A 19,228-nucleotide genomic window follows, 5' to 3' on the forward strand; every position below is an offset into this window, starting at 1 on the left:
TTTACATATAAAAAATATTAAATATTTTATTACACATTATATTTCAATTATATTATTTTGTATATAAATTAATAAATTTATTTTTTGCTCAAGCTGAGCTCGAGTATCATCTGCCTATAAACTAGAAGTTAAACAAATTAGGAAACAAGACAAATGACTAAAAATTAAAACAAAACGCACAGAGCCATAAAGCAGTTATTCGTGTATTAAATTGTAGGGGTAAATAAACTTTATATAAAAAAAATTATAACGCGGTAGGCTTGAACGTCACAACCGGCGCCTCTAAAGTGCAAAGCTGCGCTGGTTCTGCGTTACAATATAGATTCGCGTACGTGAAATATGTACACAGTTTTGAATCGCGCAGTCTAAGGTCCTAAGGCTGCCGAGAGTCCCGATTTCGGGAACCTCTCACGTTTCTCTTCTTTGAAAAAAGAGAAGAGAGTACACAAAAGTTTGTGATCTTAACGTTACCAAGAGGGGGGAGGGAAGGCAAGTCTCTCTCTTTATTGGAAATAGGCTTAGTAAATCACTTCGTATACACTGGCCTTCTTATCACCGGATCCAGTCACGATGTACCTATCATCCGCGGAAATGTCGCAACTCAGCACTGACGACGACTCCTTAGACTGTAAATTTCGACACACAATTCGCAAAATACTTTTGCATACAGCAGCTGGACGCCGCTTTTTAAATTAATCACATACAACAAACTTGATGTGTGATTTATATTTTGAGAAAATATGGAAAAAAAATTTAATTTGTCGTGTTTGAATACTTGCCTGAAATATTGAAGCACCGTATGGCGTGCGCCACGCGTTCAGCAAGTTATCCTTGCCGGTGGAAACAAACCATTTGCCGCATGAGGCAAAACGCAGCGACAGCACGCAGGAGTCATGCAGATGCAACTGGTACTTGTCAGACTTGGTTGCGTGAAGCACTTCCACATTCGAGTTTTCCATTCCAACGGCCAGCCACTCGCCAGTAGGACAATAACCGAGAGAGAATATTTGCGAAGTGAAGTCGTGCTGCTGAAGCTGCCTGCCTTCGCGAAGGTCCCAGGAGCGCACGGTGTTATCCAGACCGCCGGTCCACAACTTGGACCCGTCGGCAGAGATATCGATGCAAGACGCGCCGTCTGTGTGACCCTGAAACTGCCTCACCAATGTCTGATTTTGCAAATCCCACACAGCAATGTTCCCGTCGCTGCAACAGCTAAAACAGACTTTCGAATCTGGCGAAATTGCGAGCGCGTAACAAGCGGGCGCTGACGAGGTCAACTCCGCCTTGATCCTGGGTGTTGGACTGGCCAAGTCCCAAATGCTTAACTGACTGGCCTCTCCGCCGACTATAAGAGTCCTGCCGTCAGGTAGCAGTTTAACAGATCTGAAACATCCGTTCAAAAACTCGTTGTTTTGTCGAATTTCTTTTTGCTAAAATAAAATACAAGTACGAGTTAGAAGAGAAATCATTTAACACTGATAAAATATAGAAAAAAAAAATATCTCTCGAAAAAAATTGTTTCTGAAAAATTTATGTAAATAACAAGGGCGTCTCGCACATGTCTCGGCGACGTACAACGCTCCGCTCACCTAATGTAATTGTCACGTTGCAAGCAATCTAGCTGCGAAACCGGTTTTACGCTGGTAGTGCCGATGCTCTGGCTGATATCCCAAACCTTGACGCATCCCTTGCCGCCGGTATAAACGTACTTGGTCGGATTCGAGATCGTAACGGCGCACACCACTTCGCCGTGAGTCAGAGAATTAAGCTGGCGCGCGTGACGCGGTATGCCCGGTCCTATTAGAGCATCCATGGGGAATGGTACGGGTTGCAGTTGGCCCTCGCCGTTCATGTGATAGGAATACGCACTGTGGGACGAACAGATATTAATCGCAAATATTAATAGAAGTGTTCACAGCACCAATAGATTATATCCGAATAGGAGCGGATGCGGATCTGATCTAAAGTCATGTGCCTTGAATTCTGAGGTTTGGGATAATAAGGAATCTCTTAAGGGATCTTTTTTATGCATGTAATAAAAATCATAAAATTACGTACGGTTTGCCGCCTGCGATGTTGCTCAGTCCATTACTCGCGGATATTTTCACGTGACTATCGAAACCGAGCTGTGAAAAAAATATGACAATTAAAGATTATGATAAGTAGAGATAAAAATATTGTGATAAGTAGAAATATATCTGTATATATACGTATGTATTCGTTCGGTTTGTGTAACTGCGAAATAAACGACCTTAAATACAAGAGTCATTTATTATATGAATAAGAACAGAGAATAAGTCAGATTTTAATAAGTGCACAAATTTCGCAAGAAACTTGTTACGCTTTATAATCTTAAGACTTTTTTTTTTTTTTCAATTTTAACACACAACATCGCAATTTGCAAGAGCTACCTTATACATATCAACAGTACTCGAACACACAAAACAAAAACAAAAGTTTTATCAGTAATCCAGAAGTTATCCTACAATTATTAAGACAATTGCGGTTCAAAATTAATTTATATAACTACATGCGATGTTCTCATATCGCGCGCGAATGTTTATCTCCTAATTACGTAAACTAACATTAATTAATGAATGAATGAAAGAGCGCGGTAAGTTAAAGAGCTAAGGAGTTACGGGGTGAATCACCATAGAGGGCCTCGCGTATGGCAAGTTGCTGTATGGCGAGGGCGACTGCGGCGGCTCATTGCCGCGGGATGGCAAGCCCTGATAACCCTGCGGTGGCGTTTGCTGCGACGATGGCGGATGATAGACCCGCGATGCCAAGGGCCCAGGGATGCCGCCCATAGTTGGCGTACAACTGCGCGAGCCCCTCGCCGCCGCCACAGGTGTACCCGGCTTGTCGACCTGGCGAACGCACCGTGTTTTGCACCCATTTTTTTTCCAGACGCTCACTTGTGTCGCAAATCGCACCAAATTCGACAACATCAACCGCGAATTGCGATGATCTAATGCCAGCCGATATTCTATTTTTCCTCGCTTTTTCTCATATCTGTTCTGTTTTTCCATCGCAGCGGTAGAGCCGCTGCTTGAACGGATCGAATAAACAATGCGCGCTTCCTCGCCTTGAATCGACGAGAATTTGGTCGGTCCATTGTCGCGCGAGATGTTACGATATCTTTATGTAAGGTCGCCAGATGCGTCTTAGTTACACAGCATTTGTTACGCGAATTTAAGGTAAAACTTATTTCGCATTTTTCACTGAATTGTTTTTTTTTTTTTTTTTTTTTTTTTTCGAATTCTTTTTCGTCTAATTAAAAATTAGTTTTGAAAAAACGAGGATTTTGAGAAGAACGTCTGGCGTCCTTATGTACGTTAAACATGTTATTCTTTGCTAAGAAGAAAAAGATTTCGATATATATATACATAGTATGTATATATATATAAAATGAATGAATATATGGGCGACAAAGTCACGACTGAACCGGGTCGCAGCGCCGAATAAGCTTACTCTCCGCGAGATCTTACATCTTTACTTTTCAGAGACGGTGTACTGCGGGCGGATGAGCTACCGCTTCGCGACGGCGGCCTGTCCTTTACGGATGCCGAACCCGCGCCGGATGCCGGTCCGCCAACATGACCAGGTGCGCCCAACTTCTCTAGGGTGCCGTTCTCACGTGGATCCGAGTGCTCTCCGTTCGCGTGCGGTGACGACGCCTCCTTTTTGAAATAGAATCACCATAAACGTTGTTTTTCTCATCAAATGTATGTAATAACAGACTTTATAAACTTGTGTTATCACAAAGTTAATTACAATTAAACGCAGCAGGCAAAGACTCGAGCTGTTACATAAACAAAACAATTTCCAAAAAAAGCACCTTCAATTGAGCAAAACAAGGTGACTAGCAATGACTTTATTAATTTATTATATTCACATTTGTTGTTTCCACAACGAGATTCATTATTTAATTTATTTTAATTCTATATGCACAGATAAAACTGTAATTATAACAAAAACAAGTGTAAGCATTTTTCAAAAATTAAAAACGTTTTGAATAAAATCGTGAAATATACTGCATTTATTTTTTTTTCTTTGTTTTTACCTCGTTCGCTACGTCGACAACCAAGTCCTGATCGCTCTTCTCAGCGTCGCTCTCCTGAAAAGTTCGAAACGATATGTAAGACCATGATAACGATGATGCTTCGTCGTGTCGGTGGCAGGTCTACCCGAACCGGGCGACTGCTCGGTATATCAACGAGCTTTTGATGCACCTTCGTGCAAGTAGACGAGCAACTCGACCCATATTCACGCTCGCGCGCGCGCCGCACTGGTGGATGCGCCCTCAAAGATGCATTATTAATCCAGATACCTCGCACGCTCGTGCAACGCTCCGATTGTGTTCTAAGTTAACAGCGAACTGCTAGGGACAACTAATGAGCTCCGCGATACGATCATTTGTCAAGATTAGAGATTTACCTTCGGAATCTCGATGTAAAAACCAGAACTCCTTCCGAGAACAGTTTCAGAACCGATTCGAGTTGTATGAAAATTGTTGTATCTCCGACAAAGTTTTGAAATATTTCTTTATCTGTGTTAGAGATAAAAGTCACCCTCGAACATTTTTATTTTTATCCCCATCGCTTTTTCACCACGTGTAAAAATACTTGTCGAAATGTTCGCGACACACAACGAGATTTCTATAGAAATTCCGGAAGAACAACCTATTCCCCGCGGGGGAAACGTTCTCTATCGCTCGAAGTCCAATTCGAGACAGCTCGCACGAGTAATTAGAAAAAATTGCTTATTAAAATCACCTATGCGCTTAATTATTCGCGAAACAATTTGCGGCTACCACCTCTTGTGTAACGTTTATCTCGCACACGTCGTCAGTTTATATCTATAACCAGCGCCGTTATTATTTCCGCAATTTTACGTGTATGTACGTGACGCGGCGCAGTGTGTGTGCGTACATATCGCGTACTATATACACCAAGCTAATTTATGTGGCATTTATCTCGTAACACTACTTATCGGTTATCTTTCACTTCGTACAAGCGAAAAGCCCCTCCTCTCCCATCCCTCCCCGCCGCTGGCATTGCGTTTTCTCTCACTCGCAGGACGTGGCACGTAACGAGCTCAAAGCAGGGCATGCGATAGTGTGTGGCATTGCCCGCCTAATGACGTAATATCTCGCAACGTATATAACGTGCCGTCAATGCGCGACGCATCTCGTACGTGGCTACGTGTAACGCACGTAGGTATGTATGTATGCGCGAAGGTGATGCCCGGGTGAGCGTGTGACAGAGCGAGTACGAAACCACCTGTGCGCGTCGCGCGCGCGACATTTTAAAATAATTCAGCTAAAAAAGGCGAGTAAATTTAAAAAATTTCTCCCGCTAAATAGCGCGCTCCGCCTAACGTGATCTTATCCCCGGCGTCCCAGCGCGCGCATAAATTACATTAGACTGTTTCAACGGGAAAAAAACCGTCGTGTTTAAAGAGAGAGCAAAATTGAAATCTCCCTTAGTGAACTAATTAATAAAATTGAAAATTTAATTAAAGATGTGTGTGTGTGTGTGCGCGTGTGACAAAAACTGAATACAAGTTTACATTTGCTTAACCTTTTTTAACGAATGCTTGTGTGTAAATAAGATAAACAAAGACTTTCTCGGATCATTGAGCTGCGAAATGTTTGACGATCGAGAAACTAAAAATGATGCACAGATGGTATTTCCATAATTTTGTTGCATTATTTGATTCGAGATGTGAAAAACTGCGACGTAGAAGTCGACACTTTTTTCAAAAAAGAAGCAGTCGGACGGGGATAATCGGAAAGACTTTTTGTCGAGAAATGGCCGGGTAGATATCCGGGAGAGAGAAGAAACGATCGTCGGCGCGTTAAATGGAGCGCGTGACATTAGCCGGGACCGAAATCGCAATCTGGCCGCGCGATATATCCTTGGCGCGCAACGCGAGGGGAGGAATGTTGCGAGCTGTTAGGGACACGCAATAAATTTGTGTACGGATGATGAGCCTGGGTAAATAGAGAAGGCAGTGTGGTGGTATTGATTTCAGTGGTATATTACTCGGAGTGGCGAGCGGGAGGAAGGAAAGGGGAGGCAAGGTGGCGCTCGGGGGTGACGGAGAAGCGCGGCCGCGAGTGAGAAAGACCAGGGGAGGTGAAGACCGAAGGGTGACCAAGAAGAGCAGGAGAGAAGACCGAAGGAGACGACGAGGAAGAAGAAGGCTGTCGGGTGGAGGCTGTCTTCCACCCCTTAACCCGCTCGTTCTAGCGTTAAATATGATACAAATGTTATCATCCCTTCTATTCCGTTCTCCTGGTTCCCACCCGACGGCGACGGCACACGAACCACGAGCGAGCCATCCTGACCCCCCTTCCTCCCTCCCGGTTTCTCTCCACCCGTTTCGTCTCACAGCCTCCTCGTCCTTCGCTTCCGTGCCACCCCCAATTCCCTTCCCTTCCTCTCTCTCTCTTCCGCCACGTCGCACTGCCGCTTCCTCCGCCAACCTCTTCCCTCGTTTAACCCGGGGATAGCGCGGGGATGACGGTATTAAGGGCAGCTCTATTATTCGACCACCCAACCACTCGACTCTTCGCCTCGAGAATCCTCGAATCCTTTTTTTTTTTTTGCTCCCTTCGTCCTCTTCCTTCTTCTTCTTCCTTACGATCAACCTCGTGACTCGTTCTTTCTCCCGAGACTCACTTTACCTCGCCCTTCGCGCTCTCCACTCTTCGTGCTTTTCTGTTACGGTCCCTTCGCCCCGGATCTTTTTTCCCTCTTTCCCTCCCTTTCTGTCCCCGCCACTCCTTTTCCACGGTCCCGTACCCTCGTTCCGCGCCAGCCGCCTTCTATCGGGGTCCTCTGTAAACAAACGCACGAGAGCGAAAGAAGAATCGAAGGCTTTTCGTGTTCCCCCGTCGTTCCCTCAACCCGCCGACTCTATTTCTTCCTTCTCTTTCTAGTTCTCCTGCTGCTGCTGACTTTCGCAAAGTTAAGCGAGTGGCTACGGATGGGAAAGGCAATGTGTCTACTCTCGGACAGGAATGGAATTTACTCGACCATACGAGTGCTTTTCTGGCTGTTGCGCGCCCGCATGCAAGATCCCTCGCGCTCGTCAATCGATGATAAATATATGACGAAGAGCAAGGTATCATTTACATATCGAAATTTAAGCTCTGCTGCCCTTTCACTGCGAAACATCTCCTCGTAAACAAATTCCCATGCAAATCCGATTACTTTTTCAATTTCGCGAAACTGTTTATCGCGCGATAATTTAGAAAGCATACAACTTTGAAAATCGAATTTATCCCAAAAAAAAAAATAAAAAAAAAAAAAATCCCGTGGAAAAAAAACAAACGTGGTATTTCATTTAAACGCTTCACAAAATTCCAGAAGGATAATTAGATTCTAGTTTTTTTCCTCTTTAGATAGTTTTCGATGTTAAAAACAATGTGTCGTAAAATATTCTGCATATTCTTTCGGTTCGAGGCGACGAGGCGTCAGTAAACATTGTCGCATAACTTTTTGCGGGGGCGAGACCGCTTTTGTATTTTAAAGCGAGCACGCGGTGGAAACGTATTAAAGCGATTATGTCGCACGCGAAGAGTATACATGAAGGAATGAGAAAACGAAGAGTTCCACTCACGACGACGTCAAAACTTGCCTTGTCGCTAACATAGCGGTAGGTCAGAAACGTCTGGTGTAAAGACGAGAAATAAAAAAAAACCAAAAAAAAAAAAAAAAAAAAAAAAAAAGAAGAAAGAGAGCTGTAATGTATTTTTCCTCACTTTTCTCTCTCTTCACACACATACACACGCGCGCGCGCGCGCAATATCGGACGATGTTTTAAAAATATTAAAGTTGAGCAATATTAGAGGTGATGATTTTATCGTCGAGAAAAGCTGACATCGAACTGGCTGAGAATCAGCGACGGACTCCGGCACGTACATCTCTTCACCGGAGCAACGGTAATCTCGGGACTTCGGACTTTAGAACTCGGGTATCCGTCTCACAGAGAGTCCGTTTTCAGGAGAATACTCGGGGCTTTGCTGAATACGCTCCTTAATGCGTCCTTAATGCGAGACTTGTACTCGAGTCCGGAAATTGACGCGTTTCGAGACTGCGACTACTTCGGAGAAGGTGGATATTTCTCTTTGTTTTCCCGCCCATATCGTTTTTTCTCCCCTCGCGTCGCGCCCGGCGACGACGAGCGGCGAAAACATATTAAAGCGTTTTTCCAACGCGCGGAAAGGCGCGAGTAACGCGAGTGGAAGGGTCACCCGAGGATGCAAAGAAGAGCGACGAGAGTCGCAAGCGAAGAAACGGAAGGAAAGGGTAGCAGTCAGTTGACGAAGTGAACGGGGTCGGCGGGAGAGAAGAGGTTTAGCTCCGGGAAAAATGGTCGCAGGACGGAGGAGAAAATAAAGGGGAAACGGTTCGTATGAAAATGTAATTAGGGGAAGCGTGGAAAAGCTCAGCTCATTGCGGCCTCTCCACCCTTTTATTCCGCCACCTTCTCTCGCTTTCTCCGTTTTCCACTTTCCCATTGCATTTCCGCCTTTCCATCTCCTCCGACGACCCCCTCCCTTTTCTCTCACTTTCGCGCGATTCCCCGTTGCCACCAATTATGATTCATTAATCGCGGTACGCGCGCCGATGGCAACATTTATCGACTCGCGAGAGTTTTACGATACAAGCAACGCGATGTTGATACGCTAGCGCGAGGATTGATGAATGTATGTTTTTTTTTTTCATAGTAAACATCGAACTTATAATACGACCTTTATTACAAGTTTTTCCAGTAATTATCAAGATCACTTGATCACTTACATTAAATGGCATAAAAAAATTTACTACGCATTATTACTCATACACACAAATTTAGTCAAGATCAGACGTACACTTGGAACAGATAACAAAGAATATTTGTTAAAAATTATTTTAATATAGCGAACTTTCATATATTTTTCTGCTTACAGAATTTCCTCTTTAATATGTGGAATATAGCAGAATAAAGTGTTTATTCCAAGTTTTATTTACTTTATAAAATATAACGCATACATTATAATAAAATGTACGTGAGCCACGCGCCACCAGAAAGAAATGCTGCACAAAGCAAAATGTTCCATTATAAATACGCTTTTAAACGCTTTTATCTTTCGACATGCAGAACGCGCGGCACATACTGCCGTTGTAACAAGTTCAAATATCCTTAACGCGGCATAACACCGGATAGCCAGAGGCGAGCGTTCGATTAGAGAGTATTTCGAGACGTCGCGCGTCGCGCCTCGACGTCTCGCCACCGGCAACTTGATGTCTATCGTCGTGGCATCGCGCGACGTTTTACGTCCCACAAAGATCGCTCGGCAGTAACACTCGTCTCTCCGTCAATTTTGCGGTCAGACGCGCATACGTCTCATCGCCGAACTCTTTTCTTTCTCTATTTTCGGGTTTCTTATTTTAGGATCACGATTCGCACCTTCCACGTCGTCGATATTTTTGTTTTTACAGTCCATAAATGTTTTTCGGCGTTGCCGTTGAATGCGAAAATTAAATTCGAAAATGGCTAATAGCCTTGCACCACGAGAACAAAGAATGGCACGAGGAGGAGAGAAAGAGAAAGAAGAGAGACAGCGGTAGCGGAAAGAAAAATAAATAAAAGGAAAACGAGCAAGAAGAAAAAAAAGAGAGAGATATAGAATTCGAAAGAGGGTGTGAGAAGAACGAAGGAGGAGGAGGAGGAAGAAGAGGGAGGACCTTCTGCTCGGCGAGAGGATTTCAACAGGCTCGTGCATGTCGTTTTTCTACGGCGTGGAAATTTACGGGCTCCTTAAGCTCCTTCCGCGCCGAAAGCACATTTGCTTCTGACATCCACAACACAGACCCTCCTTTTCCCTCCGCTCTTACCGCCAACCCGCTCCTCGTCCGCCCCTCGCGTTTCGGGAGCATGTATGGGGCGTTGGCGTTTCGCTAAAAGCGCCCCGTGTCTCTTGCGACGAGAGTCGTTTTCACGACACGACGCGCAAGTCGGCCGCAGATATCGCGGCGTGTTGCATCTTGCAATTTAACTTTGTTGTATATTCTATGTGAGTAATGCATTTATGACGTTACACGCAATTTTCAATATTTTCATCTCGGAATGTGTTGCGACGATACACGTTGAAATGAAAAAGCTGCGATCTCATATGTGCTTTAGCTCGAAGACGAAAAACCGAATATCCGCGATACACACGTTACGTTGACATTCTCTCTTTGACGCGTGTCACATCTCGTTGCGTGATAAACTATCATTTCTACGATCAGTCTTGTGCCAAGATATCGGTACGTTTGTCCGATAATTACTTTACGTGCGGCACCGCGTGAAAGGGAACCGCGGGGAGGGGTTATCTCGCCACCTCGACTCGTATGACAAAAGCGAATTACAGCCGGTTCGCGCAACAAAGCGCGCGATGCGATCGTTCGAGTGGTGCTTGCGCGACCAACAAGCAACGAAATATTCGCGTCTCCGCTGTGCCCGCGGCTCGCCGAGTAGTCGTCGTAAATCCACTTGTTGTTATGCCAAGCAGCGCGCGAACGCGCGGCACCGAGAGCGCGCGATATTAAACCTCCTATTAAACGTTCAATCAGCGCGTCCTTATTGCCCGCCTCGCTTTGAACAGTATTCATAATTACCTCCGGCGAGCGAGAGAAGGAGGTGGAGCAGAAGGAGGAAGAGGAGGAAAGGGAGGTGAAGAAGAATGCCAATGATAACTCGATCCTCGTCGTCAAACGATTGCACCTACAAAGAGTCAGAGCGACGACGTCGTTCCCTTTTCGTCGTTCTCTTGACGCGACACCCTCGGCAAAGGCCCTGGCCCGAGGGTGGTCCGAGTGTGTCCCGAGCGTTATAAAGAGCGGAAGAAGCGTTCTCGAAAGGTGTAAAACGCGCACGCACGCACAAAGAGAGGAAGCATCGCCAGGGGAGAAGGCGGTGATCGACGACGCGAGTAAGAGAGCAAGTTCGGAGAAAGAGAAGAGAGAGAAGAGAGGAGAGCGTTTGCTCCCTTGCTCGCGATGGGTCTCGCAAAAGTGGGAAGAGGCGTCAGCTCGAGATACGCGGACCCGTCATACAATAAATACGATATTTGCACTCCCTCGCTTCACCCGAGCCCACCCCAACTCTATCCATCCATCCATCCAGTGGTGCAGGTGAAGCGCGCGGAGAGAAATATATATACATATACGTATGTATATATACATATCTTTCTCCCGATGCACAACCAGGCTTCGGCTCTGACGTAGGGCGCGAGCGATGGGAAGAGAGACGAGATACGGGTGTGAGGGCGGGGGAGAGCAGGTCGCGAGAGGAGCGGGAGTGAAGGTGCCTCGGATGGGTGGTGAAAGCGTTGGTCGGTCGCGGCGAAGGGACGCGAAGCTCTGGCGCGAAGCGAAACAGCGTGGCGTGGTGTGGTGTGGCGCGGTGTACGGCTGCCGCTGCTGTTGCCGGCGGTGGGCGGACGGGGGGAGGAGGAGGGGTTGGCGATGGTATAGATTTTTATGTCTGCGAGAAATACAAAATGATGGATATAAACCTCCTCGCCTCGTCGCCGCGCGCTCTCTTTCTTTCTCCCTTTCTCGCTCTATCTAACCATCTATCTGTTTCTCGTCTCTCTTTTTCTCGCCCTCTCTCCCTTTCCCTCTCTTCGCCCGTTCTCCACACACTCGCCGAGGGTAGTACACGGAGTAGTAACACTCGTGTACACAACCGCGCGCGACCATACGCGTCCGTGCGCGAGATACACACGTACACGCGCGTTTCACACGAACGACGCGAGCCGACCGTACAACCTCACCTCGCTTACAGAAGAGGTAGAGGAGGACGAAGAGGCAGGAGGACGAGGGTGAGGGTGAAGCTGGTGGATGGGGGTCTCTTTCCGCCCGGCGCTCACGTTTCCCCACACTCCCGCGGCCACCCCCCGCGCCATGCCCCCGAGAGCAGCCGCGAACCTAACCTAGCTCCCCCTTTACCCCGCCGCCACCGACCCCCTTCGGCTGTACATCGAGCCACCCCCCGCGTCCCGATGCCCCGCGGAAGCTCAGAGCGAATGTTTTGTCATCATACCACCCTGCACGCCACCCCAACTCCCCGAGCAACCGCCTCGGCCTCCTATAGCACCCCTCTGCCCGTACTCCTGCCCCCCCTTTCCGTTTCTCCGTCCCCCTCTGCCCCCTTTCTCTGCCCCAAGGCGCCGCGGCAGATACACTCGCAACCACGTACACACCTCGAATTTCCGCTTTAGGTATCCCAAGTGCTCCTCGTGCACGTGTACGTATGCGTTTCGTCGTCGACGTCGAGTGGGCCTCGTTTTGACGTGTGCGCGTATACGAATGTGTGCGTGCGTGCGTACGTGCGTGCGCGTGTGACGGGAAGGCGCCAAAGCGCACCAACGCGTGCACAAAAGTGCGCGATTGCGAGCGCACGTCAATTCGCAGGCGTTTCTTTGACTTCTGCCACGGTTGTTTTTCCGGTGTTACGGTCACAGTTCGCGTTGATACGCGGGCTGAGTGCGAACAAACGCGTGTTAATAATTTTCGAATAATTATCGCAATTTGCACCCGCCCTTTTCGTCAAGCGTCACATATGTGTCATACATCGCGAAACTCGTGCAACAGATTGTTAAGATTCTTCTACTTTATTTTGCGTCCGCGTTTTATTCGAGAAACGTGTAATGTTGTAACCAGAGAGAATTTCTTGTCATAAAAATAGTAAAATATAATATAATAATTAAGCGCGCAAAAAAAAAGATAAATTCTTGATGTGGTAACTGCTGCTGTCTTGCTTTCTTTTCTTTCTCGAGATGCGTGTTGCAATTTCCGTGACTTTTATTTTACATTTATATAATAGAGATGGCAGAGATTTTTAATACACGTTACGTGTATAAAAAAAAAAAAAAAAAAAAAAATATGCAATTCATCGAAGAGATAAACATATGTATTTGCCATCGTTAATCTTATTTTACACTTTAACGTACGCGTTATTTCGCGGAGCACAGTTCATAAAAACGCTGCGGGAGCATCCGCGTCGACCGCTTTTCTTTTCGTCGCCGGGAGCTGCACGAAAAGCGACGGCTGCGCCTTTTTTTATTTCTCAGCGCATTTCTCTTCGCTGGCTACACCGGGAGAGAGAGAAGCGCATCGTCGAAACGAAGCACGACCGAGTCGTGAATCCGATTGCTAGTTTTAAAGCGTTGCACTGCACCGCAACCGATATTGATTGATTGATTACTTAATTAATTCATTATTTCAGCCCGACGGTTCAGCTTCACATTGCGCTTTTCATGGACTTTTTTCTTCTTTAATTATACCGGTTAAAAAAAAAAATTCGAGTATATATCTACGAAAATTTTTTGATATTTATAATTTGCAAAATAGACTTAGAAGTGAGATTTAAGAAAAAACTTTTTTCACACAAAAATCATGTTAGTAACATTATCAAAAACTAATGTAATAGTAGTTATAATTCTTTTCTTTTAATTTAGAGAATCTAACAATATAAGTTAATGTTAGATAAAACCCGAAACATATATACGAGAAAAAAAACCGAAAGATACTTGCGCGATATTGTCGAATTACGCCGCGTCGTGAAATATAAGAAAATAAAAGAGGTTCGAAAATCGTAGTTACGCCACTGGGCTGGCCGCTACAACCGGGATCGTAGAGATCTTTATATTTCTGGTGAAGAGAGCTAGTGGAAGCGGCACCGAGGGATGCAGCAAGAAGAGGTGGCGGGCTAGAAGGAAGAAAAAGAGATGGAAGAGAAGATGGTGAGACCGAGAAAATAAAGGGAGAGACAGTCACACAGTCAGGGATGAGCGAGAAGGACGGTTGTGGCATCTCGTCCTAGGGATGAGGAAGACAGGTCCACCGACGTCTCTCACGAGCGATTGTGAGAGGTCGACAGAGCGTTTTGTAACAAGAACCCGGCCGTCGGAGATATTGACTGTTCCGTGAGCGCTCGCGCCTGAAAAAGTAATAGGGCGCAAAGACGGATATAAAATTTGTTACGCCGACCACCCTAAATTGATGGACCCTTGGAAATCCCCGTGAGGAAGAGAGAGAGAGAAAGACCCGTCCTTTGTAATCGATAACCGAGTTATTTACCACTTAGCGCACGCTGAATGGTGGCCGAGGGGATTGACCGGCAAGAAACAGCCTGTGAATCGCGGACGGACATGGCTTTCTAACTTCACGGATACCCGCATTCATGAACAATGACAAGACCGTAAAGTTTCTCGAGAGTTCGAGTTTGTTTAACGTAACAATATCAAAATGCGACATGCGAATCGCATAATGTGCTAAAAGCTAAATAAATTTTCAAGAAAGAAAAAATAATTAAAAAAAAAAATATCTAAATGAATACAATAATCGCATCTTCGAAAAAAACTCAACGTAAAACCGATACAGACCGAAAAAAGCCAAAGAGTTTTAAGTAGCCGATAAACTGACAAAATGCCGAACACTTACAACCGCCGAGCGCGGATTATATCGGGAGCAAGGTACGGCCCGTGAGCGTACGCGGCGCGAATCGGAAATAGCCCGGAAGAATGATGGATGAGGGATTCTCGTGGACGGCGGGATTCTCATTAGTACCGCGACGCGCAACTAGTTAGAAGTCCGGCGGCGTGTTCGAGCGGTGCGGGACGATAATCGACCAAGAAGTGCGCAGCTGGTATCGCTGGTAATACTCTCGGCGCACGTATTATTGTTATCTAATCGACACTGTTAATACACGGACGCGGATCGATAGACGCAATTTAGAACGACGCCCGCAATCAGCGAGAAATACTGCAATCTTACGTACACCAGCTGCGAGATCGACTCGATTGCTCGAAGCGACGGTAACGAGCCTTTTCTTTCTCTCATTACATGTTAAAATGTCAGTAAGCATTAATTACATCGTCGTAATGTTATTGCGCGCACCTGTTATACCTTTTCAAAAAAAAAAGAAAAAAGAAAAAATTTCCGTAAAAATATTTCCAACTGAGAATTGAAATCTATCGTTTAAAATCCGGGATTTCCGCGGATTTAAGAAGAAACTTTCAACAAAGTGTTACAAGAAATTTTACAAGTAAATTGCAAAAAAACGGTGGGATCTTTTTTGCGAATTATCTTGCGTGAAATATCAAAGAGATAGTAGTTTTTATCGTCCGCGCGTTCGATAAAGACGGTCGTAAGCGCGCGTAGAACAACGGCAAATCGCAACGACGATCTTTTCAATTTCCAACAGAAGGCGCAGCCCTCTCGGTGAGTTGACAGGTGGAACAGGTGAAGGGCGGAGCGTCGGTGCGCGGGGAGGTCGGATTGCAGCACCGGGAAAAAAACCCCGTGCTCGCGAAGTAATCGAAAAATACAGGAGCGGATCCATCAGGAAGTCCCGATTTTTTTTTTTAATATTATATCGGCGTTGCTGTGCTCGCAAAGAGCGAGCGAGTGGGTTATATTATATACATGTACGGTCAGAACAGAAAGAGACAGATGGAAAGAGGAAAAAAAAGAAGAGAAACAGAGAGGGGAAAAAAGGATGGTGATACGTATAAGAGCGTGGCCGGACGAGCGGGGAGGAGGGGGGAAGGGGGAGGATGAGAGAGTTAGGGGTGCGAATACAAAAACGAAAGAGGAAACGAAGCGACGCAACAGAAGAAGAAGTGCGAGATAGAAAGAGAAAGAGTGCGCGGGAACAACGTACCGACGACTGACCAACGGGGTTGGACAGTGACGAGCGGGTAGGTAGGACCCACAAAATAAACTGAAACCACCCCGCGCTTGCTGGCCCGCCGCTATCCCTCGTGCTCTCATTCTAGCTGCCGTCACCTCCGCCTCTGTGCCACCTCCACCCGTTCTCCCGCGATAACCCCCTTCGTGGTCCCCCTCGGTACCAAGCCAACCTCCCTCTTCCCCTCTCTACGCTCGCTTCGTCGACCACCTCCGCGGGTGCCTCTCTACCTCGGCCAAATAAATTACACCGCCTCGTGACGCGAAAAAATCCAACGAGTTGCCAGAGAGTGAGTGAGTGGACGAGGCAAGAGGAGAAAGACGAAGTGGAAGGAGGAGGACGAACGAGCGCTTGGTACGGGGGCGGAAGGGGAGAGGCAAAAGGGGATGCGCGCGGGAGCAGGAGGGAGCGAGAGGGAAGAGGATAAATCCGAGAAAGAGAACGGTCTCTCGCGTACGCGTGGGGGAGGTGCAGAGAGAGGGTGGATAAAGGCCAGCACGCGGGGCGGAAATAAAGAGAGAACGAAAAAAGTGGAAGAGGTTGGAGGTGGAGGTTGGGTACCGTGGTCCGCTTTAATTGGTTCGACGTGGTCAGATGAAAAATTCAACCACCCACCCATCCCAACCCGTCCCCGAGCTCTCCTCCTGCTCCTCCAACTCCACCTCTTGCGCTCTCTCGCTATCTTTTTCGCTTTCTCGCTATCCGTATCCGTCCACCCTTTCCCGCCGCCCGGATTCCCACCAGATGAATCCGCCGCACATCTACGCGCATCCCGATGTCAGCACGTTTCTACGGGGGACCAGGGCGAGGAGACAAAGTTAAACCGCCGTCTTCGTAAACACCTAGCATCGATTCCGCCTCGCATCTAGCGACTCCCATTCATTAGCGCGTCTAATGCCGCGCGAATTCCGATTAATCCCGTTAAACCCGGAAACTTGTACATTTAATGTTACGGTAAATAAAAGGCAACTTCCTCCGAATAAAAATAAACAATTTCAATTTTAAACTCGAAAATCTCGCTTTTGCGTAAAATATCGCAACAACAAACAAACCGAAGAAAGATTCAAATTTACGATGCCAATTCTGAAAAGAACAATTAGTAAATATTTGCAAAAATTCTTTGCGATTGCTCTATAATAAAAACCAATTTCGATCGAGACCGATCAATTAACTTAACATTCAGCTCGCACAATACGTCACTTTTGTGACGTATGAAAATTTTGTAATTTTGCCGTTTAACACGTTTGAAATTTTCCATCTTCAATTTCATTCCGGCTGGTATGAAAAATGCACTTAGCCATCACGCTTTTGAAACATTATTTCACTACGAGCGTTACGTTCCGTCGCATCACCGAGAGACCGCCGCAGGCGTGCGAGGTAGATCCCGGGATTTTATCAGGAATCTTTCTCGCCTGTTCTCCCTCTGTAATAGCGGCATAGCGAAAACGCTGGGATGACGATTAGGGGAGGAGTGGGAGCACAATCAGACACTCAGACACAATCAAACGTCCCTCTCCGCGTTTGCGTGGTAAAAGAAGTTACATGCGAAAAACTGGATCACCCCCGCCCTTTTGGGGGTTGAAGTAGTTAGAAGTTGAACTATTCGATATTTTTATATTTCCGAGACTAATTGTATTATGTATCGTCTCTTATTAACGTCACTGTCATATAAATAATAAATAAATAAACAAGACACTTTTCCACATTGGAACTTTAAACTGAATTAGAAAGATGAATCAAACTGAGAGACATCACCCTCTTCTGGGAGGACCGAAAAGTTTTTGTCTTCATTTTAATACGATCAATCACCTATTTAAGTCGAGCTGCTGGGATATTTTCTCGGTAATCAGAGACATTAAGAGTTTTTGGTTTACAGTAGGGAAGGGTGTTTTCCCCTACGACGTTTCGTTCGTGGTGTTAGACGAAATGAACCCCGTTTTCGCGATATCATGTGGGGAGCGGCGGCAGCTTTCGTCGCGACGGAAACAGGGCGTACGGTTGCTCCTTTGATTAATGCTTTCTCGGGGATGAAGCGACAGGGGTTAGGGGAAACAGTGCTGCTAGTGGTGGTGTACTCAGCTACGACTAATCCTCTCTCGGTGCGCGAGTGTGTAGATATATACGAGAGCTTGACGTTGGTCCTAAGAACCCGAGCGTGGACACGAGCGAGAACTCATTTCCGGATGCGACAATCTCCCTCTCTGTCTCTCCCCTCGTCTTCGTCGCTCTCGTGAATTACACACGACCGGACGCGACGTCGCGTTCTCGGTCAGGCCACTCGGCACCCGGGACACGCGTCGGCGACAGCGGCGGATTTCTCAATAAGTACACGAGACACGCGTTTTAAGCCCCGCGGTTCTGAGGATTTCAAAGGAAAAACAAATTATTGAGAAAACAAGTAGAAGATAAAATTAATCACTAGAAAAGATGTTATAAGAGAAGTAAAAAAAAAAGAAACAAAAAAAAAACAAAAAATTAGCGTTTTCACTACAAATATTCTACACCAAACTAGTTTCTATAAAACTAAGTTTCAATAAAACTTTGTGGATAAGTACGTTTCTTCTTATTATAATTACAAATGTGAGAAGCATGAATAAAATTTCCTGGATTCATTACAACGAAGCGACGAAGAAAAAGTAAATGACATTGTAAAATCGCCTTTCATCTGCCGTGGCTTCCGTGCGGCTGCGAGGAAATGCAGTTGATGACCGGAGTCTGGCAGGCGCTTCAACTTCAAACAAACTTCCGGCACTCTTGGGGCCGAAGGGATTGTCCGTGTAAACGACGCGTTGTTAGTGCGTCGAGAAAGAAGGAAGGATAATGCGGGAGTGCGGTTGAAAAAGGGACGAAACGGGGAAAACTGGTGGGAAGACGGCTTCTTGCTTTCCACCAGCTTCCCACCGGCGACAATTGGCCGCGACAACTACACGCTTCTTCGAGTCAGAAGTAATTTTGCTGAAGTCCGAAGTCATCAGAACACGGCGAATGACCACCGGAAAATACGTTTCTCTCGTATATAGTCACGAGCAGATAAATAAATAAATAAAATATTTTGTGGTGGTGTCACATATTCTTTCTTTGCTATCGTAATTTTTTCAATACTAATTTATTAAATATAAAGCGATTTATTACGGTGGTACAATTTATTAGATATCGTTTTTCTTAATTTTCAATATAGAGTTTGAATATTATGAGCACTTTAATTCTTCTATTATATTTTATTTTGTGAAAATTTTCCTTAGTTCACAAATATTTCACACAAAAATCGTATAAAAAGAATTACGTAATTCTCGAGAAAAATCTAGAGAAAAAGTAATAACGCACGGAGTTAGATATCATTAAACTGTTCAACTTTTTCTTCCGCCACTTTTTCCTGTCATCAACCACGAAAGATATGTATAACCCCCGTCCGCGTGGGAGAAATGTGTGACTCATCGTAATAATAAATAGCCCTCATAATTCTCGACGTGATTTCGTGATATCTATTAAA

The 19,228-nt window shown here is 45.8% G+C and overlaps 1 protein-coding gene across 1 annotated transcript in view; it reads right to left on the minus strand.

Annotated features, from left to right (window-relative positions):
* Positions 1–16: 16 nt before the first annotated feature.
* The window catches only part of LOC109858837 (protein groucho), a 40,454-nt gene continuing 21,242 nt past the window's right edge, over positions 17–19,228 (minus strand). Inside the window, exons 9-15 of the mRNA XM_020436489.1 lie at positions 4,067–4,120; positions 3,492–3,683; positions 2,652–2,870; positions 2,059–2,126; positions 1,590–1,868; positions 780–1,383; positions 17–626 (exon numbers count right to left, since the gene is read on the minus strand). Of these exons, the coding sequence (XP_020292078.1) occupies positions 519–626; positions 780–1,383; positions 1,590–1,868; positions 2,059–2,126; positions 2,652–2,870; positions 3,492–3,683; positions 4,067–4,120 (1,524 nt within the window). The 3' untranslated portion in view covers positions 17–518. The remainder of the gene's footprint in view (positions 627–779; positions 1,384–1,589; positions 1,869–2,058; positions 2,127–2,651; positions 2,871–3,491; positions 3,684–4,066; positions 4,121–19,228) is intronic.

Source organism: Pseudomyrmex gracilis, unplaced genomic scaffold (assembly GCF_002006095.1).
Source record: "Pseudomyrmex gracilis isolate BER0280 unplaced genomic scaffold, ASM200609v1 scaffold_6, whole genome shotgun sequence".
Lineage (NCBI taxonomy): Eukaryota > Metazoa > Arthropoda > Insecta > Hymenoptera > Formicidae > Pseudomyrmex > Pseudomyrmex gracilis.